Here is a 24,775-nt window from a genome sequence, read left to right on the forward strand (position 1 = left end):
TCAAACAAGTTTGTCGTTTCTATTTGGGGCCTCATTTCTTTGGGAAGAGGGGGCACCGGGTAACTCATTTTTGTTTATTAGATTCCTATCAACCTAAAAACTTAGCTTTAAGTTTCAAACTGATCAGGGACAAATTGCCTTGGCCTGTTTTAGAAACGATTTAGGTCTCCCAACAGTTGACCTGGAAGGGCTTATGAGGAAGGTTCTAGATTATGGATAGAAAAGCGCCAAGATGTTGCAAATTGACGATTTAAACTAGTACCCACCAAGTAAGAAAGAAAGGGTTAAAAATTAGTAGGGGGTTTGGGACTAATTTAATAGAGTTGAAAAAAAAGGTTTGTATTATATTCAGATCATTTCTCAGCACAGACTACATACTAATATTAATTTTTGAAAGTAACTTATTCTGGAGGAAAAAATAAAGGAAGTGGTTTGAAATTCAGTTTGTTGACCTTATTAACTTCCTAAATTCCATGTTTCCAGGGAACCTTCTGAAATTGGCCCTTGCAAAGATTTTTTTGTGACAAATGTTGACACCACTATGATAAAAAAAAATCCTGCAATAAATCGTAGTTGTCGAAATTTCTTGTAAAAGTTTCATTTTGTTGGCCTTGTTAACTTCTTAAGTTCCAAAACTCCAGGGAACTTCTTAAATTCGCCCTTACAAAGATATTTGGTGACAAATAATTGATATCACTATTAAAAAAACAAAAAAAAACATAGAAAAATAAGGTTCTTACAGTAACTTGCATTTGTCAAAATTCTTTTTAAAGAGAATAGTTTTAGAATTTTTTTGTTCTGTTCTAGAGTAAATCAGGAAACTGAGCTGAAGGAAATTTAACCTAAGGAAATACAAGGTAAATGATCCTTAACAATTTGATATTAGGGATCGTCGTATCTCCAATGATTTTGGTACAGAGCCTTGGACGCTAAAGATAGGAGGGAGTATGAGAAACGATTTCTTAGGAATTGTTTAAGGATAATTTTAGCAATAAGACTTGGGGCTACCACCCCCTACCCTTTCTCAAAGAAATGGCTAATCATACTCAGTAAGTTCATCGTGAAATTTCAGCTTAGGTGTTTTAAAAAAAATGTTTTGAAGATGGAAGTTGGAATGATTTTTTTTTATAGAAAAGTAAGGTAAAATTCTAGTTAAGTGACTTCTACTATCTTGGAAAGGGGTTGGGTTAGGAAAACGAAACTTTCAGGGATGGGTCTACAGGCTAAAGTATGTCCTGGGAAGATATTTTGAAGTACTTACCTCCACTCCTTCTCCCTCTAGAGGGCCCTGACCTTTGATGACCTTTAAAAATAGGTGTGTTATTAAAGTGAAACCTTGCAAAATAGATCTTCTGCTTGAATGAAGTACAACAAAATTGTTTTCAGCTTCACAACTTTGCTCAATCCCAATTTATAAGGTTTTAAAGATATTCAAATACATTTACTAAATTTTGAAAAAAACAAACATTGATATGGCTAAGAATTCTACTCAAATAACAGGAATTGCATTTTCAGAACTAAAGGCAGAGAAAAAGCAACAGGTAACTGAAAATTAAGGTAAAATGTTGTTTTGTCAAAATTTCAATAGGTATAGACCTGTCATGTAGGCAAATTTCAAGGCTCTCTAGAGGGAGAAGGAGTGGAGGTGAGTACTTTAAAATACCTTCCCGGGATATGCTTTAGCCTGTAGACCCATCCCCAAAAGTTTCATTTTCCTAACCTAACCCCTTTCCGAGATAGCAAGAAGTCACTTAACTAGAACTTTACCGAAAAGTAATTAACCTTAGTACCGCAGTAGTGATTTTAATCAGAACCCAGTAATTGTTGGCAGGCTTTTCATAAAAAGTTGCTAGTTTGCTAGTAAGGTGACTCCAAAGGGGAGGGCATGTGAGACGTTTGCAGAGAATTTGTTGGAGGGTAAACACGAGGATAACCTGGGTGTTGGGGTGCTGAACTCTAATCTTTATGAAAGAAGTTGATTGGTCAATTTTAGTTCTTTCATTTCATCATGGAACAACAGCTTACGTATCAAGAAGATATCCTGGAGACGTAAAAAGTCGGGGTCTTTAAAATAGTCTTGTAAATAGTCCACAGTGGGTCCATGATTAGAATCAGATTTCAGCCACTCTGATTTTGGTAGCCAAGACAACACTTTTTTAGTACAGCAAAATGATTTTGAATTTTTTTTTTGAAATAAACCTCTTCATACAAATTAAATCTTTTCAGTTGACAAAACCCAATGGCTAAATTTGGGGTGAATAAAAGAAGCAAATAGTTTTCATGTGGTATCTTAAAAAAAATGACACCAGAAAAGGATTGAGCTTCATGGAAGATTTAAAGAACAAATAGCTCATTGAAACTTTGTCCTAAGCTCGTTAAACGATAAAACAAGTGAGTAGTAGCACTCACTTCTAATAAAAGCTCAAGAGACATTTTCTTCTCACTTGTCATTATCATTTCTTACTGATGGGCACTCAGTTGAATCATCTCATTTTAAAACTATTGAAAGTGAAAAAAAATATATAAAAAAGTATATAGCTTTTTTACACGCAAATTTGAATGCAAGGGGGATTTTATGAATGAAATCCTATGACACTCTGATTTCAGCTTGGGTTGAGAAACCGCTCTGCTGATCTCAATAGTGCAAGTTGAGAGAGGAATGCATTAAACTAAGGTACCTATACCTCATGTTGGATATTTATTTCAAACTGCTAGTATCTAGAGGTGTCACGCTTTGTGAGCCCCCCCCCCCCCCAACCAACTATCGTTTTGTTTGACCAGCCGAGAAAAAATCAAGCTCATATGTCGTTGGCAATTCTAGTGAAATTTACTGAGTTCCTGATCTCAGTCGGTGGAAATTACCCACCAGTCAGCAAAATTCGTTGAATTACCGATTCTGTAACTAGTGACGCCTTTATTACTGTTGATGAACAAGGATTTGGGCAGTTCTTGTTTACTATGCTTAATCTGTTTACTAAGCTGATAGGTGTCTCCTGACACAAGGGCTATGAATCTGATGAGAATACATTAGTGTTGATTTAAGCTTTTCAAGAATATTTCTTGCCATTTGAATCTTTGCTTCAGTAGCACAAGTGCATAAACTAGCACTGATTTCCCTGTTTACTGTGGAAAGTTTCAAACTTTTTGGTTCACGTTTTGCAGTTGAATCTAAGCCTAGAATTCGATTTCCATAATTGAACCAAGCAATTCGTCTCCCGTACATACAAGAATACCAAAATGCTTTCTTTGGGAAGTTTTTTTTCCCGAATTTTTCGTTCTCACCACGTAGAAAATAGTGTTGAATCTTAGTGAAACTGCCGAATTATCTACAAAGTTCCATACGGATAGAGATAATACTTTGAATTATTTTATTGGGTCGACGTTTTGCTAAGGGATAGTTGGTCTGTTTCCTATACTTCTTAATTGATTTTCATTGAAAAAATTGCTGTTTTTGGTATTGCCATATTTTTAATAGGATTTAACAGTTTTGGCTCTAGATTTATAGTATGAATACGCTCCTTATAAATCTCGTATCTTCAGTCTTCCTTGGAGGTTAGAGCTTCACTAATTGCGAAGCTTACTCTCCTTTCATTGTCACTCTCGTTGTCACATTGTCACCGTTTTTAATAGATTAAAGAGACAAATTCCCTACCAAAATAAAAAAAAAGGTTCCGTTCCATAGTTTCCGTGAATTGACACCAATGAAGTTCCCATTCTAAGCAAGCAACAATAATTACAAAGTTCTTACCTTGTATTATCAACCTATCTCCGCTTAATGTTGAACATCTGACTTTGTTTAGTTTGTTAAATTAATTTCTATTTTTAATTTTTTTTCCTTCTTTGAAAACTGTTTCTTCTTCTTTTTTGAAAGCCATTGACACTAGGGATTCATTTTCAATGGCCTTGTTCTTAAATGCTTTGTACATAATATGTTATGCTGATGTTGTAAAAGAAAATTAAAAGCTGTTGTTTTCTTTAATGGGGGTCTTCTTAAATGGGTGTACCAATCCCCCCTTAGACATTCTTTACACAGGATTCCAAAATAGACTTCCTTAAATTGAGTATTTGCTTTTTAGTTTTTTTTTCACTTATTTGTATTCTTTTTATTTATAAATAAATATTTTTAAAGAGAAGAAGCAATCTTTGTGCCTTGAAAAGCAACACAGCAATCATTCGTCCTTAAATCCATTTTTACTTTTTAATATAAAACAATTTTAATATTAATATTAAATAACTTTAGATTTATTTAAAAAATAATTAATTTTGGTTAATATTTCTGGCTAATGTCTATTTTCTATTTCAAGTCTTAAATAGCGTCGGAAAGTTGCTGCTGTAGTTTAAACTTTCGAAAGTTTCTGAATAACGTTTTGTCTTGTTCATTCTACGATAAATCATTTTACGATGGTTTATTTAAAGGAGAATTAATTTTGGTTGTATTTCAATATATATTTCAAGTCTTTAATAGCGTCGGGAAGTTGCTGCTGTTGTTAAAATTTTTGGAAAGTTTCTTGAATAACGTTTTGTCTTATTCATTCTACGATAAACCATTTTACGATGATTTATTTAAAGGAGAATCAATTTTGGTTGATAAATGCAAATGTCTGTTTCTATTTCAAGTCTTTAAAAGCGTCGGAAAGTTGCTGCTGTAGTTAAAATTTTGGAAGTTTTTCGAATAACGTTTTGTCTTATTCATTCTACAATATATTATTTTACGATGATCTATTTAAAGGAGAATTAATTTTGGTTGATATTTCTGGCTAATTTCCATTTCCATTTCAAGTCTTTAAGAGCGTTGGAAAGTTGCTGCTGAAGTTAAAATTTTGGAAATTTTTTCGAATAGCGCTTTGTCTTATTCATTCTATGATAAATCTTTTTACGCTGATTTATTTAAAGGAGAATTGATTTTGGTTGATATTTCTGGCTAATGTCTATTTCTATTTCAAGTTTTTAAAAGCGTCGGAAAGTTGCTGCTGTAGTTAAAATTTTGGAAAGTTCTTCGAATAGCCTTATGTTGTTTCCGTTTTTCTTTTCCATCTATCATCAACTAATGTTTTGGTGGCCGCAAAAAGAATAGAGTTAGAATTTTGTACAGAATAGCGTTTTTGTTATTACCTTTTCTACCTTTATTTTTTACTTTTGTTATCTTTAAATTATAATTTATTGCAAAATACGTAAAACTTAATAATAATGTTATTAAAATAATAAATAAATATTAAATCTATATATATATGTATATAAATAAGTTGATTGTTTGTGTGTCTGTCGACTGACGTCATGTTTGTGTGTCGACTGACGTCATGTTTGTCGACTGACGAAATTACAGACAGGGACACCGGGACACAAATGACGACCGGGACACAGGGGATGTAAATGACGACCGGGACACTCAAAGAGAAATTACAGACTGGGACACCGGGACAAAGAGAAATTACAGACTGGGGCAACGGGACACAAATGACGACCGAGACACAGGAAATATAAATGACGACCGGGACACAGGGACAAAACTGCAACGGGGACGCTGGGGGGCACAGGGGGGATATATAAATGACGACGGGGAAACAGGGAATGTTCGATTAGCAATCACCATCAACAAAGCTCAGGGGCAATCATTAGAATAATGAGGTAGAGATCTGAATACGGATTGTTTTTCCCATGGACAATTATATGTTGCATGTTCAAGAGTCGGTAAACCTGACAATCTATTTATATGAACAGACAATGGGACAGCGAAGAATGTTGTATATTCGCAAGTTTTACGTAGTTAAAAACATATATATATATATATATATCTATCTATATTCACAGGTGGGACACAGGGACACAACTACAATGGCGCGTAACGACTTACGCACGGGGGGGGGGGCTTGGGGGGCGCGAAGCGCCCCCACCAACTAGGTGTTGGGGTGGTGCTTCGCGCCACCCCAACAGCCAGTAATGAATATTTTGTTTAAAAATGATAATGATTTAATTAGTTATGAAATAATGAAAATCTATAACTAATTATAAAATATACAATTTTTTTTTATTCATAGTTGATGTATCCAAGCTATGCTTAAATTTTTCAGAAAAAAATTTCCTTGAAATAAAATTTTTCTGTCATATTTTTTTAAGTGTCATTAAAAGTCGCAAAAATTTATACATTAGACGATTTCAGAAACTCCTTTCTTAATACACTGTTTGTTCAGTTCACGTTCATTTGAAAGTGACAATGAAAGGAGAATAAGCTTTGCTATTGGTCATATTCTAACCTCCAACGAAGACCGAAGATACGAGATTTATAAGGAGCGTATCCCTACTATAAATGAGCTTGTGCCAAAAGTCCTCTGACAAAAGGAAAAGGTAAGGAATACGGCAATGGACTGTACACTCCCTACTGGTGATGGTGATTTCTGTTGCATGACTGTTCGGCCAGGAATTTCAATGGAGAGTTGTTTGCTAGATATCCTGTGTTTTCGTACACCCGTCCTTTTTATGGCGCTTGGTATTTATCAACTGACATATAGCAATCGCAATTTCTGTCCGTCGGTCTGTTTGTCTGTCCCGGTTTTGCTAGTTCGGCACTTCTAGATAAGCTAGGACGATGAAAGCTGGCAGGCGTATCAGGGACCTGACCAGATTAAATTAGAAATAGTCGCTTCCTGGATTTGACCATCTGGGGGGGGGGGGGAGCAAGCGAACGAGATAGTTGAGAAGAATTTTATTTGCCGATAAAACAAGTGATTGGTGTTCTTAAGTGTGGCTTGCTGGTCTAGTGGTATGATTCTCGCCCAAGGTGTGAGAGGTCTCAGGTTTGAATACGGGACCACTCAATTTTTACATGAAGAAGATCCGAAACTAGAAAAGTGATCAGTATAGCGAATGCTGAAAGTTGGCTTGCGTATCAGGGACTGAAATAGCTGCTTAAATTAGAAATATTTGCTTCCCCGACTCGATCATCTGGGGGGGGGGGAGTGGAAGGACGGTTAATTCGTGAAAATTAGAAAAAATGAGTTTTTTTTTTATTTACGAACGGGTGATTAGATTTGAATGAAATTTGATATTTAGAAGGACCCTGTGTCTCAGAGCTGTTATTTTGAACCCCGACCACATCCTTTGACGTTGGGGGGAGTTGGATGGGGAAACCGGAAATCTTAGAAAACGCTTAGAGTTGAGAGATCGGGATGAAACTTGTCGGGAATAATAAGCACAAGTCCTAGATACGTGATTGACATAATCAGATCCGCTCTTTGGGGGAGTTCGGGAGGAGGGGGATTTCCAGTGCTTTGGTGAGTTCGGTGCTTCTGGACATGCTAGGACGATGAAAATTGGTAGGCGTGTCAGGGACCTGCACAAATTGACTTAATAACTGTCGTTTCCCTGATTCGACTCCCGGGGGGGGGGGCTGGAGGTAGGAGAAATCGTGGAAATTGAGGTATGTTTATCTCACGAATGGGTGATAGGATCTTAATGAAACTTGATATATAGAAAGATGTCATGTTTCAGATGCTCAATTTTCAATTCAGATCCGATCCGGAGACGTTGGAGAGGTGGAGGGGGAAACGGAAATCTTGGAAAACGCTTAGAGTGAAGAGATCGGGATGAAACTTGATGTGAAGAAGAAGCACAAGTTCTAGATACGTGATTGACATAACCGGACCAGATCCGATCTATTTGGGGGAGATGGTGGATTTATTAGTTCTTTGTCAAGTTCGAGGATAAGCACAAGTTCTACATGCATGATTGACATAACCGGACCGGATCCGATCTCTCGTCACAAGTGCGATATGAGCTCTTAGCTCTTGTTATCTTCCCCAGATTTCTACGGGTACCCATTTAGAGCTGAATTGACTCTGGTTGATCTTACAATCACGCCAGTGTCTCCCACTCCAAACCAGATTACTAGCGACACCAGGACTCCAACCCCGAGTCCTCCCGGACTAAGGATTTCAAGTCTTGCGACCTTCCACGCCTCAAAATGTAAGTGATTCTCTAATAATATAACTTTTTGGTTATTTTAAGACAGAAAAGAACCTGTTAAGCCCCATCTCAACTAGTGTAATAAGGATCATAGGGATTCTATACCTTAGGAAGCTTGTATACAAATCGTGGGGAGAAGGTATCGCTTATAAGACGATTCCTTACCTTTATTAGTCTTCCAAATAGTAGATATAAAATGATTATAACCGATTATGGCTTCTCCTCTTTCTGAACCAATTCCAAATCTGCAATCGGAAATTGCTTTAATGCTAAGATTAATAATAAAAATAGGACAACCTTCTACTTCAGCATTATCAGTGCTATTTGCCCTATTCACGTTATTGTTTAGAAATAAAGAAACCTTACTAGTGTTGATCCTCAAATAAAACGAGCCATTACATGAATAATGACCCTTTCGAGGAATAGGTGGGCAACAAGTCTCGGTTTGTGTCAGGAATAAGAATGTAACGATGTCTTGGATCAACACTTGCGATATATGAACTAACCTTGTGGTAACTCAGCATATAGGTTCTCAGTAGCTCTGGTTAAGCTTACTTCCAGATCTTAGTTTTGTTCTATAATAGGCCTATATACACTTTTTTTAAGCACCGAAGACGGCTTAGCAGAGATTTTTGCCGGAATATCTACCTTGTTTTCGTTATTCTCTGGCTGAAAATTATCCTTTTTCTTTTGAAAATTATCCTTTTTCTTAGGTTGCTTTCTTTTTTCGTTCCTGGCTTTTGAGTAGCATAGCAGAAAAAGCTATGTCAGGAAACTGGAAACTATGGATGAATCCTGCCTGTCGTAACCACCCAAGGAGTGGTGACCGTCCAGTTAAGTTCAGCCAAGAAATTGACACAACTTTGCGTTGCTATGTTGATCTCAGTATGGCTTTGTGCTGACGAGAGGATTTTTTTTTTCTTTTTTTTTATATGTATATATATATATATATATATATATATATATATATATATATATATATATATATATATATATATATATATATATATATATATATGAGCTAATTATCTAAAACTAAAATAAGCTAGGAATAGAACAACTATTAAGAATTCTTATTTCTATTATAGAGGTATCTAAACTATTATAAATTACAGTTTTGTTAGAAGCTTTGGTTTACGCAAAGTTCAACTGAATGTTTAAAAACATCCGTGAAGAAAACAGAATATAGAAGGTCAATTCTTGCACGCAATCTCCACAATTAAAAATTCTTGCTTGCCTTTGGGCTTCAGGCTCAACAAAATGTATGGTCCTTTGTGATTAGGAAATCACTCACTGTCTGTAAAGGCATTCTGAAGGAATGCTGGCTTCAGGTACTTTGTAAGCCTATGACATTACATGATAATTGTCAGATTAGTGATTGACTTGGAATTACGGACACTTGCCAATAAGGGAAGTTAAACTTAATAATCAGATTATATTGCTTGATATAAAATGTAAAAATATAACTATACAGTATAAGGTAATATATCTGTTGCAAGAAAGTCACTATTTATCTGGCAGTATCTTATATGTGATTTTCTGTATTCAGTTATTGATAAATTATCGTAAGTCATCGGTATTTCTTTTTTTTTTGGGGGGGGGGAGGCGGGCAGTTATTGGTCGCTGATGGCTGGTTCACTGAGGATACTTTCACGTTTTGGGATGGTGGATTAATTCTCATCAGTATAATCCTGGGGAGTTATATAAAATGCAAATGTCTCAAGTATGCGTGCACTCTACAATAGTATATCTTTATTGAATTTAGTATGCTCTTGGTCAAATTAATCTTAATTTAATGCTGAAGCAATAAAGTACCGATAACTGGCCTATTACCTTAGATAACTATTTATGCATTTAGATATATGCTAGTTATAAGGTATATTATACATTCTATGTGAAGGTACATTCTAAATATATAAATAGTTCATAAAATGTATAAGCAACTATTAATTAGTAATTTAGGGGCTTAAACGTAATTTACCAACTCTAAATTCAAAGAACTGAAAAATTGTATGCAAAATATAAGAAATTATGGAAAGATTCCCAAGAATCTTCAGGTTTTTGGAATGGAAGGTTAAGGAGTACTCAAAAGCCCTCATTTTACGCATTAACCGAAAGCCTACAACATTTTACTAGTAAAATCAAAAGTGGTAGAAACTAATCAATTAGATTGGCGTTTTCAGACAGAAGACATTGGAAACGGCAGCGATTTTTTGCATTGCTCGTCATCGCGAAAGACACAGTTCATAATGGATAAGATTTTGAAGAAAAACCATGGACAGCACCAGATAACGATTATTGAAAATATTATAACACTTATGATGATAAACGAAGAAGCTTTGATTGGACAAGTAAGGTTTCTCCTCTTTTTCTCGCTTTTATGCCCTGTAGAGTGAATCAAAGTCTTGATACATAGAAAATAAAATCATTGAGCCTTAATTTTGGAAAAACACTATTTATGTAAATGACGTCTTTTTTATATACATCAGTATTGCAATGACGTTGTCACACTTATGTGGAAAAATTTAAGAGTTTCATGTATGGAGAAGTAAATTAAATTGCTTAAAGAGCAAAAAACTTGCAATTGCAAAACTATTGGTATATATTTTGACAAGGGATTACAACTATTCCAAAACTTTAAGAAAATTGAAGAAAATCAAAAGTTTGAGGTTTACTAGAAATCGTTGTCAGAAATCAGACTTGCTGTAATAATCAAATATTTTTGAATAGACTTTTGTATGAAAAGACATTAAATTGCGTAAAGAGCAAAAAACTGGTAATTGTGAAAATATTTGTATATATTTTAACAAGGGATTACAACAATTCAAATACCTTAAAAAAGAAAATCAAAGGTTTAAAGCTTAGTAGAAATCGTTGTTGGAAATTGGACTTGCTTGAATAATCAAATATCTTGGAAAAGAAATCAGTAAGCAAAGATACATGCGGTTAGAAGACACGCGACACCGAAAATGTGGGCGAGTCAATAAAGATCAACCTGGAAAGCGAAAATCAAAACGTGCCGAATTGAAAATGATAGCGATGATGATCGGGTTTGGGATTTTGACATGGATAAGGACGGCAATGCCTACCATACCTTTGTTAAAAAAAAAGGTTTAGGTTTTGGATTTTGACATGGATAAGGTCATCAATGCCTATCATACCGTTGAACATCAAAAACCTGGACTAGATAAATTGTTGGAAGAAAAAGAAGTTTTCGTCCCATCCACTGAACGATTAAAAACAACAACAAAGGTTTGGCGATATGTCTTTCATAATGACAAAAGACAAGCCGAGACAAAAGAAGAAGTTGTGTCCCACCATCTGAACAATTAAAAGAAACAAAGGTGGTCATCAATGCCTAACGTAGCTTTGAAAATAAAAAAACCTGGACTATATAAATCGTTGGAAGAAAAAGAAGTTATTATCCCACCATCTGAACAATGAAAAGAAATAAAGGTTCGGTGATACATCTTTCATAATGACAAAAGACAAGCCGAGGCAAAAGCGAAAAGTCCAGTAAAAAATGTAATTTTACAAAGGCACCACTTCTAATTTAAGGTCCATTTGGACGTCATGACACCAAGAAAAGGCTCAAATTGTCTGCGGTTAGAAGACGAGCGACAGTGAGAATCTATATATAGAAGCCTACCGCGTGCCGAGTGTCGAGGCGCGGTACTATATATATATATATATATATATATATATATATATATATATATATATATATATATATATATATATATATATATATATATATATATATATATATATATATATATACAAATATATATTTTTTGTGTTGATAAGCGGCATACGCTGTCAAATTAAGAAATGCTTTAGCCTTTTTTATGTTTGGCTAGGTGGGGAGAGTAAAATCCCTTCTCCCTTCCATATTGGTGTCATTGTCTCCTTGTGTCTTTGTTGATCCTCCTATTTGTATTTGTAAACTTTTGCACTGTTTAGATATATTGTCCCTATAATACGATCGTCCTTTAGCGACGTATTTCGGCTATGATGACTATCACTGCGCAAATCTGAAGAAAAACATGAAATCTTGAGCTTTCTCTTTCGAGAGTTCGATTCTCTGTTGTTCTCTGTTCTTTTCAAAAGTCTGAGCTGTTGTTCGGTGCTAGTTAAACCAAAATTGCTAATAGCCATCAACAACTGTTAAGAGGGAAAACTTGAGTTCGAAAGATCTGAAGCCGAGTAGACTAACAATGACAAAACTCAACCGTATTTTTACCAATCTCGTTTCTTGTTTCTTTTACATCTTAGTTTATTTTACTTATTTTTAAAGTTTCCGTTCTGCTTTAATTTGCTAATTCTTATGTTCTTTTTGCTTTTTAGCTTCTTTCTTCATGACATACCTCCCTGTCTTATTCTGCTTTGTTTTTAAATTTCTACTGTTTTGTTCATAATATATTACTATGGATTTTTTTAAAGGCTGCAACGAAGTTCGTTTACTTCTACTACGATTAAGAACTCGCTGCGTCACCAAGCCGCATGAGGCCAACACAGCTACACACGCTCTTCCTCCGCCCCAATTTATTTAAAGACTTCCTTTTTACACCCTCCTAAGAAGTTCCAATTTCTTTAAATCCTTTCTTACGACCTCCTTTCGTCCTATTTGGGGACGGCTTGATTTTTGTTTGTCCCTAGACGGTTGGCCGAAAACGACGATTTTTTTCAGTTTGTCATCCTGCATACGTAAAACCTGTCCTAGCTATCTCAACCTTTCTCTCATTATAGCCCCTAGATAGTGGGCTAGAGTAATACCTCCTAGCCAGGGCCGTATCTAGAATTTTTTCGGGGGGAGGGCTACAAAAGGAATATAATTTTTTTTGGAGGGGGGGCTATAAAAGAAGTTTTTTTGGGGGGAGGTACAAAAAACTTTAACAAATGCATAAAACATTGTTTATATTCATTTTCGTTACGGTTTTACGAGTCAGACAACTATTTAGGAGGGGGGTTCAAACCCCCTAACCCTTTCTCCCCTGGATACGGCCTTGCTCCTAGCTATAGCTCCAAAAGCGACATTTTTCGTGCAACTTACTGTTTGAGATAGGGTCAGTCAGACTTAAGAGACAAAAAAAAACTGACGTCGTCCATTTTTGTCCAGCCTTTCTCCTAAAACTAATTTTAAAATTCTAGTTAATAACCTAAATTGTTTAATTTTTAATTTAATCTATGTATAGATTGGGCCGAAAATAAAGACCAACTTTTGTCATAAGGACGTAATGGGAATATCTGTGTCCATTTTTCCAACTTGTTTGTTTGCTGCTTGGTATCTCTAGCTGCTGTATAATCTTTAAAATTGTAAGGCATAGAAATAATGTGCTTACTTTCAATACATTTCAGGTAATCTGAGGCCTCTTTTAATACTTAAAATTTTAATAAACTTGAAATGAAACTCAATTTTAGCTCGTTTTCGATTTTTCTAAACTGTTTGGTAATGGTTCACTTTCAGTGATTCTATTAATTTTTAATTAACACTAATCAAGTATATAAACTTCAATTCATAAGTTTTTGAGTAATTGAAATGGCATATTTATTTAATGAATAGTAGCTATAGTATGTTACAAAGTCATCTTTAGAGTACCTTACATTTAAGTTAAAGTGTGAAAAACTCCTTTCTATTTAGGTTTCTATTTTCTTTGTCCTTTGGCTCAAAGTCTGGGTGGCTAATATTAGGAGTGCTCAGGCTAAGTTGTGAGTGATGACTGTAAATTTTGTCTAGCAGGAAGGCCTAAGTCGCGTAGCTATTCAGTGGCAACATTTCATGACAATGTTTGGGGGGGTATATTTTTTCAAAGTATTGGGGTAGTTTTTTTTATGAAAATGCCAAAAAGGATGTGTTTCAATCTAAACATCAAAACGGGTTTTTCGAAATCCAGGATGGGGGGGGGGAAGTGCCACTCTGCACGTTTTACGACACTGCAGGCGATATGTATGAATAAAGATGGAAATCTCTGAAGTCTTCCTAGAAAATTACATTAAACCTTTGATTTCCCGTCCAAAAAAAGTTTAAATAGCCCATTTTTAACACTGCATAAGCTGACAGGTTTCTTACTCTCTGCCACCTGTGTAGGTTTCTGATAGCACCTTTTCCTCCATGCATGGCACATTCCGCCTCACGTCTAGATACACTTTCGTCACGCTGTGACTTTTCGTGCTTCGTGTATCAAAAATCTTCCGCGTGCGGTACGTGCTACAGGGTTTGTACCATTTTGAAAGTTAGCATACTTGTCACATAAATAAGAACTCTGTATTTATTTTTTCCAGAATTTTGGTAACCCTGCAAACGATTTTTTCCGAATAAAAGCTGAAACGTTTAACCCACATGAAAATATATTTTTCATCAGCTGGTAGGAAATCTGGTTGCCAAAGCAAAATTTGACTCCTGTCAGATATTTGGTTTAAAGCAGTGATATCACTCATATTAATTCTTATTATATGTAAAATACTGAACAAATTGCAGTTTAAATAATTTTAGCCAAAACTAGTATCATGTCAGGTTTGCCTTGGTCCTGTGATTAGGGCGTGACCTTTGTAGGGACCTCAAAGAGCTAAGTGGGCGTTGCCTTCACCTAAGAAGAGGGTATTGCTCCTGATTAGATATAATATAGGTTTGTTATCAATTTATTATGAGGCATTATGAAAGTTTCTAGATCGGCTTAGCCATGATTTTTTCAAGTATCACTTGTCCTTCAAAATGTACAATAATTTCTAGTAAACAGAACAATATCTTTGAAAAGTGTTTGAAAATGGTTGTTCCTGTATCTTTGCCATCCCTCTCTTCGAAAAGTGCTAGGTCTCATCCCCTCTCTTATTACTACAATCTCAACTCTGTTCATCCCTATCTTTGTTTAATCCCGGCTATATCAATGGTTCTCGCTCTGTTTTAGCTAGATGCTTTGAGATTCCCTTTTTGTAGGTAGAAACAGGTCTGACCGCTTGGTGGGTGGAAGTGAGGGGTCAGAGAGCGAAAAAAGTGCATCTATTTGTCCCTATTATTCAAGTTTAAGCGGTGAAGCTCCTCTCCCTCCTAATTAATGGCGTTATTTCTAGCCTATATTTGTATGTATCGTTTCTATATACGATGAATTTGTAGGCATTTCCTTACGAAGAGGGTTTCCCATTCCCAAAATACTACGGTGCCTGTGGTCGACTCGTCATTGAAGAGCTGGTAAACAGAACAATTGCTGATTTCGTATATTCGGCGTGGGAGAGCCGAGCAGCGGTGGCGTACCGCCTCCTGGGACTGGCGGAGAGAATGACAAATATATCTTCGAATTTTAGCCTGTATTGGACTGACGTCACTGAACATAATTTAGGACTGGATGAGAAAAACAACCCGTTAATACTGGATGCAGAAAATATAATTATTGTCGATTTGGAGGAGGTTGAAACAGGTGAGTTTAAATTTCAATTCGGGGGTCTGTACTGTGGCTCTATAAAAGGAACAATGGCTTACTATAGTAGAGGTGGATTAAGGGTTCACAGTGTTAGTGAGATTGAATAGTACAACCTACTAGAGGGCAAAGTTATTTGAGATTCAGTGAAGAAGTGAAAAAATATTCTGTTTCGTGCGAGTTGTGTTTGGGTATGAAGCAAAAAAAAGAGTTTGCGAGCTATTGGAAAGTACAAAAAGTATTGGTAAAACTTATGCAATTCTTTATCTGTCATTTTTTTTTGGGGGGGGGGGCGGATATTGACCTGAATGCTCGCTGTATCCAGTTCATAGTCATTTTAGGATTGCCACCACGTTTTCTGAGCACGAATATAAGGGTCATTGTCATGGTCGTCCCTTATGAGGCAGTGCTGTCTTCAAAAAAAAATTTTCATATGGCTGACTGCCGTACAGCAGTTAATATTATATAAATGCTAACATTAGCTTTATATTATCAATTGATTAATAGTGCCACCAATCTCGCTTTATGCTAAAAGTAAAAGGCTGTAAAAAAGGTAAAAAAAAAAGAACTGATTAAAATCAAAATTAAAACTGAAAATGATAAAAACATAGCTTTGTTGAATCGTCCATGTTACAAGAAACAATTTCTAGATTAAAGAAGCTACTTTGGACCCTTAAAATACCCTATTTGGAGTAATACTTGTAACATACGTAAAATAACACACTGGAAGTGGGTTTAATATTATTGCTACCGCAAACTCGTATTAATATAAGGCCCCCTAAGGTCAGAACATTCATCAACACACTTCGATCTACCTCAGTCAAAGCGTCTGCTTTTGCCCAGTCACAAGAGGTTGTCAAACGTTTGAAGTCATTTTTATAGCCTCATGCCAGCCTTATTCGGAGCACTTAGCCTTCGTGTTCACTTCTTGGCTTTTTAGCAGACATATTTTTGGTTTATAGATGACTGAACTGCTTTAGCCACTCGTGGCATATGTACTGAATTGGGTGAAATTACTCATTGAGAATCGTATTTAGGATCTCGTTGTCAAGGTTTATTCCAAAAATTATTCCTAAATAGTTTATTTTTCTTTCAGAAAATGTCATCAATTTTTTCTTATCTTCCTTTAGTGCCCATCTTACCAAACTGCTTCTTCACCTATTCTCATGGCACTTCATGTAAATGGTTTACTTGCAAACCGTTCCATCACCAACCCTCATTGCACCTTGGTTAAATGGTCTATTACCAAACTGCTACATCACCATCTCTAATGGAAATTTGGGTAAATGTTTAATTACCAAATCGTTCCGCCGCCTACCCTCTTGGCATCTTACGTAAAGGTTTTTATCACCAAACTGTTCCATCTTCAACCCTCATTGCACCTTGCGTAAACGGTATATTACCAAACTGCTCCTTCACTTGTTCTCATGTCACCTTTGGTAAATGGTTTATTAGCAAATCGTTCCATCACCTACTCTTATGGTGCCCTAGGTAAACGGTTTATTACCAAATTATTCTACCACCTACCTTCATGGCACCTTGGGTAAATGGTTTATCGTCAAACCGTTCCATCACCAACCATCAAGACACCTTGCGTAACCGGTCAATTACCAAACTGCTACTTCATGTATTCTCATGGCACCATAGGTAAATGGTTTATTTGCAAATCGTTCTATCACCTACTCTGATGGCACCTTGGGTAAACGGTTTATTACCAAATCATTCTGCCACCTACCTTCATGGAGTCTTGGGTAAATGGTTTATCACCAAACCGTTCCATCACCAACCCTCATGACACCTTGCGTAAATGGTCTATTATCAAACTGCTCCATCACCAACTCTAATGCAAATTCGGGTAAATGTTTAATTTCCAAATAGTTCCGCCACCTACCCTCGTGGCACCTTGCGTAAAGGGTTTATCACCAAACTGTTCGTAAATGGAACCTTGCGCAAATGGTCTATTACGAAACTGCTCCCTCAACAATTCTAATGGAAATTCGGGTAAATGTTTAATTGCCAAATCGTTCTGCCACCTACCCTCGTGGCACCTTACGTAAAGCGCTTATCCCCAAACTGTTCCGTCAGCAATACTCATTGTACCTTGCCTAAGTGGTCCATTACCAAACTGTTCCTTCACCTATTCTCATGACACATTAGGTAAATGGTTTATTAGCAAATCGTTACTCTTATGGTCTCTTGGGTAAACGGTTTATTACCAAACCGCTACACCACCTACCCTCGTGGTACCTTGCATACACGGTCTTTTACCAAACTTTTCCATCGCCTTTTCTTATGGCACCATGGGTTAACTGTTTATTAGTAAGCCGTTCCGATACCTACCCTCACGGTGCCTTTGGTATTTGATATATTACCAACCCGTCCCATCAACTGTAGAACCTTGGGTAACTTCCCCTGTTGCTTTAATATTTTTGTTCTCTCAATTTTTTTTTTAATGCTTAATGTTACACTTTATTATTTTAGAGTATCAAAGTACAAAATTACGTTCGCGAACACTTTTCCCAAGTTCTCTGAAATTGTCTGCATAGTCTAAGTCGAATATCATCTTACCTTTTTCTGCATCCCAACGTAGCTAGCTCCCCCCGGTGTTTGAGGCAAAATGGAAGCCATCAGAGCTATTAAAATGTAAGAAAAAAGTGTACAATACGCTTTCAGGCCGGACTATCTGAAGCTAAAGCTATTTATCTATCTTTACTGCTTCTTTTATCATTTTAATAAAAATAATGGTATGTAAAATTTAAATTATTAGTTTAATAATAAAGAGCTGGTTCAATTTGCTTATCTGGAATTTCAACAGAGCGACAGTGAATTGAGATAATAGCCAGGCTTTCTTGGCTATTGTCTTTGTTTAGGAAAACGGGGGGGGGGGCTTATTAAAAGAATGAAGAAGAAGGATTAACCACCTGTGCGCCTTGTCTTTCTGTTTCAAACAAGAATTTCTCACCTGTATTTTGAAAACCAATACATCAAGGAGAAATGTTTCGAGGGGACGGGGTTCAAAACGGTTACTCCTCCTACCCCTGGGTACGGGCCTGATTTTCACCCTAAACTAAAGAATAGTAATGTCCTCGAATGTGCACAGTAAGTAGAAGGGACTAGCAGTACAAGCACATATATCATCATGTACCCCCGCAAGGTTCTCTGGCCGGGCCCTTCATATCTAACAGAGTTGCAGTCTTAGCCATCAGGTTATGCAAACCAAAAAAGTCAACTATACCCTATTTTACAGGTTAATTCAAAAAAGAGACGTTATTTAACCGTTCATGATACATAAAGAGTAGTGGCAGTTCTGGCCTCTCTTTCGTCCGAGGCAAAATCTTGATTGGTGAATTCCCCCACCCCTCCTCCTCCTGTCTCCCACAAAATTTTGTGGGTAAATTAATTTTTTTTATTTATTAGCCAAATTATTTCAGTTTATCAATTAATTAATTCATTTTTTTCTGCGTTTTCTTAGATTATTCAATTATTTCATCATCATTAATTATTTTAACTATTTCGTATTTTCATTTATTAGCTGCGACCTCTAATTTGTTTTGATGAAACTTAATTTTCTAAAATTTAAAAATAATTATAACCGTTAGATTATTTATTTGAAACTTTGCACCTCTAATATATATATATATGCACCCAAATAGAGCTTTCAGCCTTTTCTAGATCTGCGTTAACCGGCTCTGACTATTCTCTATTGAAAAACTAAATTATGGTAAAATTACCATGCTCAGTAGTTTCCTTCCATTAGACTACTGTACTATCACTAACAAATTACCGCATTCAATTCTTTTCTATCCATTCTATCTCAACTTACGGTTAAAATTTACCGTGTTTGCTGGCATTAAACTATACTAGTATTACTAAAATCCCATCGCAGTACAAACCCTTAGCTATAAAAGTCTCAAAGAACGGCCCTTCACTAAGTTTCTGACATGTAAGTTTGAACGCAGGCCCTAGATTCATTTAAACAATCGGATATGGGTCTTTTTCGAAACGAGGGATTTATCACTTTTCTTACCTTATTCCTGAGCTAAGAGGAGTAACTCTCCAAAAATTGAGTGTCAGATCTCTTTATGTTTAGGCTGGTCAACGTTGTGGATTATATGAGAAATTTAAAAGGTAATGCAACTTCCTTCACTTGACCAAACTAATGGAAATCACTAAAAGCAATTAATATCATTCAAACAAATCTTATCTTTTATAGCTTATCTTGTATGTAAAAATCGTAGTTTCGGTAAGAATCCCTTAATCTTCTTTGCCTGGTTTGTCAAAAAAAAAGAAAAAAAAAGATTGAATGAGAAAGGACAGGCGACTTTAAAACAACACATTAATTCTCTAGCCACTCGTAAACTGTCAGATGTCTCCCAAGAACGGCAGCTAAGAGTTAGTAATCACCTCTCTCTTTCATTGCTTTTTGCTCATCAGTTCCGTTCTGTTCAGCGCCTCCACTATCCCCCAATTTTTGGGGATTTCCTGAAAATCTCGCAAAAACCGAGTGGCAAAACGCTTGGGAATAGAAGCGTCAAAACTTTAAATCCGGCCCTGAGTACCATGTAAAACTCTTATAACTGTTGTCATTAAAGTCATATTGTGTTACATTTTATCTACCTTTTTCCTAAAAACAATTTTTTTTAACAATTTCCCCATTCATACGATTCTTCATCCATTAATTTACGATACAACAATTTCAAAATTCTCATTCTAGCTACCCACGGCGGCAAGGGGCTCCTCCCATTCATTCGGCCTATAACATATAACACTAAAAATACAAATTTACAATGCATATACACTACATTTACATAAATAAAAAAACAACTTCATTTTTGTTGTATATTTACATGTATATTTATATTTTGTAAAATTTATGAGGCTACAGCTATAATGATAGGGGTTTTTCTCAGTGGGCGAGGGAGGCTGTAGAAATTAAAAAACATATGTTTGCTAATCTTTCAATAAATAGAGACACGAGGAATTCAAATATTGACCCAATTTATGATTTTCTTCTGAAAAATGAACCAATAGTCAATAACGGAATTAAAATTTTACATAATCACAAGGGGACAAGATTACCTACTGGACCAAAAAGAGTTGCTTCAATATTAGTTAACAAGGGGATTATTTCACAACAGAATAGTCAACTTACTTTCAATCTTCATAATTTTTCCTCAGTTTCTTTGATGTTCTTATTGATGTAACTCTAATAGCTTCTTTTCCCTACATGGATCAGTAGTGATAATTGTATTTATTATTATTGGTGGTGGTTTTATTTGTTTTTAGTTTAGTGGGTTTTTTTATCTTGTGCTGAGGACGCCTAGTTTAGATACAGGCGGAATATCTGCGTTATTTTAGTCTTTCATCTCTTTTCTCTCTACTGGCCGCAGTCTCGTATGAAATTTCTTTGTTGTTGAGTTTTATCTCTCTTTGATGTTTGTTGATAACTAAAAAAGCTATAAATTAAGATTTCTGTTCTAGAAAACTATAATTAATAAGTTAAAAAAGTAATTAAGAATATAGTTAAGAAAATATATTTAAATAAACTAACTGTTTGCTCATTTATACCCTTTTTTCCAGTACGGGCTGGAGATTGGGATGTTCCTTTTACTTCAGAAGGTGTTGGATGTGAAAGCTGCTTCAGCTACAACGTTGACAATTTGTGTTACCATGCAAAAACGGATCATAACATTTACGCACTTTGTCATGTAAGTTGGTATCTCTTTTTTCCCCTTTGGTGTCCCTTTGTCATGTAAGTTGGTATTTCTTTATGCTGTCCTTGAATGGGCAATCATTCTAGGTAAGGCAATAATTGTGTTGGCAAAAAAAGTAGCAAACAATTGGTAAAAAAAAACAAAAAAAGGCAAGATACCGTAAAAGTATATAGGGAACATGGATCTTCAGATCGGGATTCTTATTCCATTGTCATTCTTCGTTGCAAAACTTGGTCGACTTGACTTGATACAGCGGAATATTTTTCTGAAATTAAATGCTGTTATTGTTACTGTAGCTGTTATTTTTTAGGGGCCTTGAGTTGTTTCAGATTCAAAAAGTTTATTTGATATTTTTGCCTCTTATTCTCCTGCTGCTTTATTCAGAGCCTGAAGATAATATCCTGGGTATATTTGTGTAATATACACAATGTTTAATATACACAATGGGTGTATTTGCGCAATATACACAATGGGTATATTTGCGTAATATATTAGGGACAGTAACATTTTCCAGGTGCCGAGCACAAAGAATAGTTCGTCGGTCCTTTGATTTGTAGTAAAATACAAATAGAAATAATCAATCAGTCGGTTTCCTTGTTAATTTTTATCATATATTAAGAAGTAATAAAATGTTCGCCTTTGTTATTTATATCATCTTACCATGAAGTCTTTAACTTTTTCCGAAATTGAATAAAAGGAAAATTCTGTTTTTAAGCCAATTTTTTAAACATTAAGAGTACTGCCAATATTAATCAATGTCCATGTTACTTGCGCAAAAAATGTTTTCGGTTTTACTTTGCTGCATTCTTGAACAAATTAAATACTTCCACTGCTCGTCGCTTACATAGATTAGAGACTGAAAGAGGTCATAGTTGGCGCTAATGTGGCTGTATCTCTGGCAATACTGCGCAAATATTTAGAAATTTTATCCCCATCAAGGTTAATGTTCTACTAAAAAGGTCATTTGGCAATTATGTTGTAACTTAGATATAAAGAACAATATAATCATAAATTGGATTCTTTAGTCTCGGATTCCCTGATTTTTGCTTAGATTTTTCTTAGAAAATTCTTTAAACTTGTCTGGAAAATTTTTCTTATTTTCTAAGTTTTTTTTGTCTGTTTCTGAATATAAACATGAACACAAAAAAGTCTCAACAAATTAGTAGGTTGATGAAACGCAGCTATGAAGCTATCGGAAGGTAGCTCTCAGCTATCTATATACTATATAGTTTTTAGACTAAGCTATCTATCTATATAGCTATGTATCTATATCTATCCGTCTATCTCAGCTATCTATCTATATAGTGTTAGACACCTGTTTAAATTTTTGTCTACGGACAACACATGAGACGACTTTACCAGGCAGATTTAATCCAACTCTTAGTTTTTTCCACTTGGTAGTTTCAGCTCTTTCCTCCCGACAGCCGAATGTAGACGAAACATCATTTGTTCATCATCACCAAACATCACCGGTTTTGAGTTTAAGGCTATTCTTTTCAAAATGTAAAAACTTCTTTTACAGCACCCATTGAAATTCGGAACCAGTTTTTTTTTTCATAATAATTTTTATATGCTCCTTTCAACACGTTGTATAACAAAAAAGTATTGGTCCAATAAGAGAGGCACACTTACTCCCGTCGTTTATCCGTGCCACTTAACCAAACACTTCGAAAACTATAGGTTCTATAACTATCTTAGCTCTATGACAACCTAACCTTCTACGTTCTACTGCCCTAGGAATGACGCATGGACGGATAATAGAATAGACATATATATTAACAAATGAACTAACATTATTTTTATACAATCGTAATAAGGGGGGGGGGGGTTAATGCCGGAATTGCCTCTCACTCAATTGGACTATCTGTCTTGGCGTTTTCTACAATTAGCCATGACTTGATGCCCACAACTATTCGATTTTAATTCAATGACTTAGAATAACAAACCAAGACATCAAAAACAAACAAAGAACAGTGAGGAAACTATGGAAGTATTGTCCAAAAAATTTTAGGACCAAAACTGCCCCAAAAATATATTTCCTACTATCGAATCTCTTCCTCCCCAATTAAAAACCCAGTTAAAACCAATTAAAAACACTCAGCTATCACAACATAGCTAAATTGTCTTGCGGGGAACCGAAAGGCAAGAAGCACTGCTTCCCATGCGAAAAAGCAATTTTTCTTGTTATTCAAGTTGAGGGACTTAAATTCTCCTAAACGTGGTTTTCGGCTATAACGATTCCAATAGTGCAGGTTTCATTTCGATCCGACATCAGTTTTTGAGTTTTCAGGCCATTTTTTCTAACTACATAAATTTCTTCGCAGCTAACTTTTATCATTAAGCGTATTCTAAATAAACAGTTTGCATTCCTGAATCCGGCTCAAATGAAAGTTTCACTTCACTTGGTATTTTTTTTTTCAAAGCGCATTTTGATGTTTCGATTACTATGGGGCAGAGTTGGCTCTTCTCTAGGTTGACTCTAAGGGGACAACTATGATTAAACCATAGGAACGAAAAAAAAACGCACTTGAAACTTATACAGAGAACATAGATCTTAAGATCGGGTAGTAATATCTATGTTTAATATGCATTAAAAATGTTTATTGGTATGTATACTAAACATGTTAAGAACATGTTTAGTTTAAAACAAAATTACTCTCTCGTCAATCTTTGTACTTGTAACAATGTCTTCTAGAAGGTTTGTCAATGTCTTATCAGTATCCCACTTAAGGCAAAAAAAACTATGTTGACCAGTGATCTGCGTTGCGCACTTTCCGATCTTCTGATTCAATGCCTTCGGCCAGGAGTGCAATGCATGGTTGGGGGAAAATCACCTGACCCTTCCCGTATTCCCCCCCCCCCAGATTCCTCCAGGTACCCATTTAGAGCTGAGTAGACTCTGGCTGAGCTTACAGTCATACCGTTGACCCCGTTCCAAATCAAATAACCAGTGACACCAGGACTCGAACCCCTGACCCTAGGATTTAAAGTCTAAAGCGTTATCCACTCGGCTAGGACAGATGAATTGACAGATATGTAATATTTTGTTAATGCTAGGTCTTCGAAATACCCGAGAAATGAGAATTATAGGATATTAAAATAATTATAGCTCTTAGGGGGGTGTCAATCCATTACTGTTCTTCATTACATAAGCTTGTTCCGCTTGGCTTGGTACAACGGCATAGTTTTCTGAAGTTAAATTCTGCGGTGCTGTGGCCGTTATTTGGGAGCTAATCTTACCATTTCTATCACCGTAAATAGCAGCTGCCACAATTTTAAAATGATAGCGTTTGCCTAATTCTATACAACTCAGGTAATGCTATTTAGGATATTCAGAAGATTTAATCATTATTATTCAGTACAGTATCTACGTTCAGGATAAAACGGAGTTGAGAACATGGAGGAGAAATTAAGAACACCTGGTGATTAAAGTGTATCTTCATTTAGTTCTCTTGTTCCAAAATTAAAAGAAAATCTTTGTTTTTCGGTTCACTTGAAAACTAGAAAGTCGTAGGTATTACATTTTGGCAGAGTGTGGCCAAACTGATACGCAGTTTGAATTCTTGCAGACAATCTATTGGGTAGCTGGCTTCCTTACGAGTCTACGATTTTTTTTGATTTTTTTTTCTAAAGTGCTTTTTCTGTTACATATTTTTTATTTCGAAACACGTTTTCTAAGAAAACAGATCG

At 35.6% G+C, this 24,775-nt stretch overlaps 1 protein-coding gene across 2 annotated transcripts in view; it reads left to right on the forward strand.

The window, feature by feature from the left end:
- Positions 1 to 24,775, forward strand: part of LOC136036881 (divergent protein kinase domain 2A-like) — a 42,431-nt gene that overhangs the window by 12,117 nt on the left and 5,539 nt on the right. For both annotated transcript variants that reach the window (XM_065719224.1, XM_065719225.1), the window contains exons 3-5: positions 10,143 to 10,310; positions 15,071 to 15,371; positions 20,952 to 21,079. In XM_065719224.1, the coding sequence (XP_065575296.1) occupies positions 10,143 to 10,310; positions 15,071 to 15,371; positions 20,952 to 21,079 (597 nt within the window). The remainder of the gene's footprint in view (positions 1 to 10,142; positions 10,311 to 15,070; positions 15,372 to 20,951; positions 21,080 to 24,775) is intronic.

The sequence above is a fragment of the Artemia franciscana genome, chromosome 16 (assembly GCF_032884065.1).
Source record: "Artemia franciscana chromosome 16, ASM3288406v1, whole genome shotgun sequence".
NCBI lineage: Eukaryota > Metazoa > Arthropoda > Branchiopoda > Anostraca > Artemiidae > Artemia > Artemia franciscana.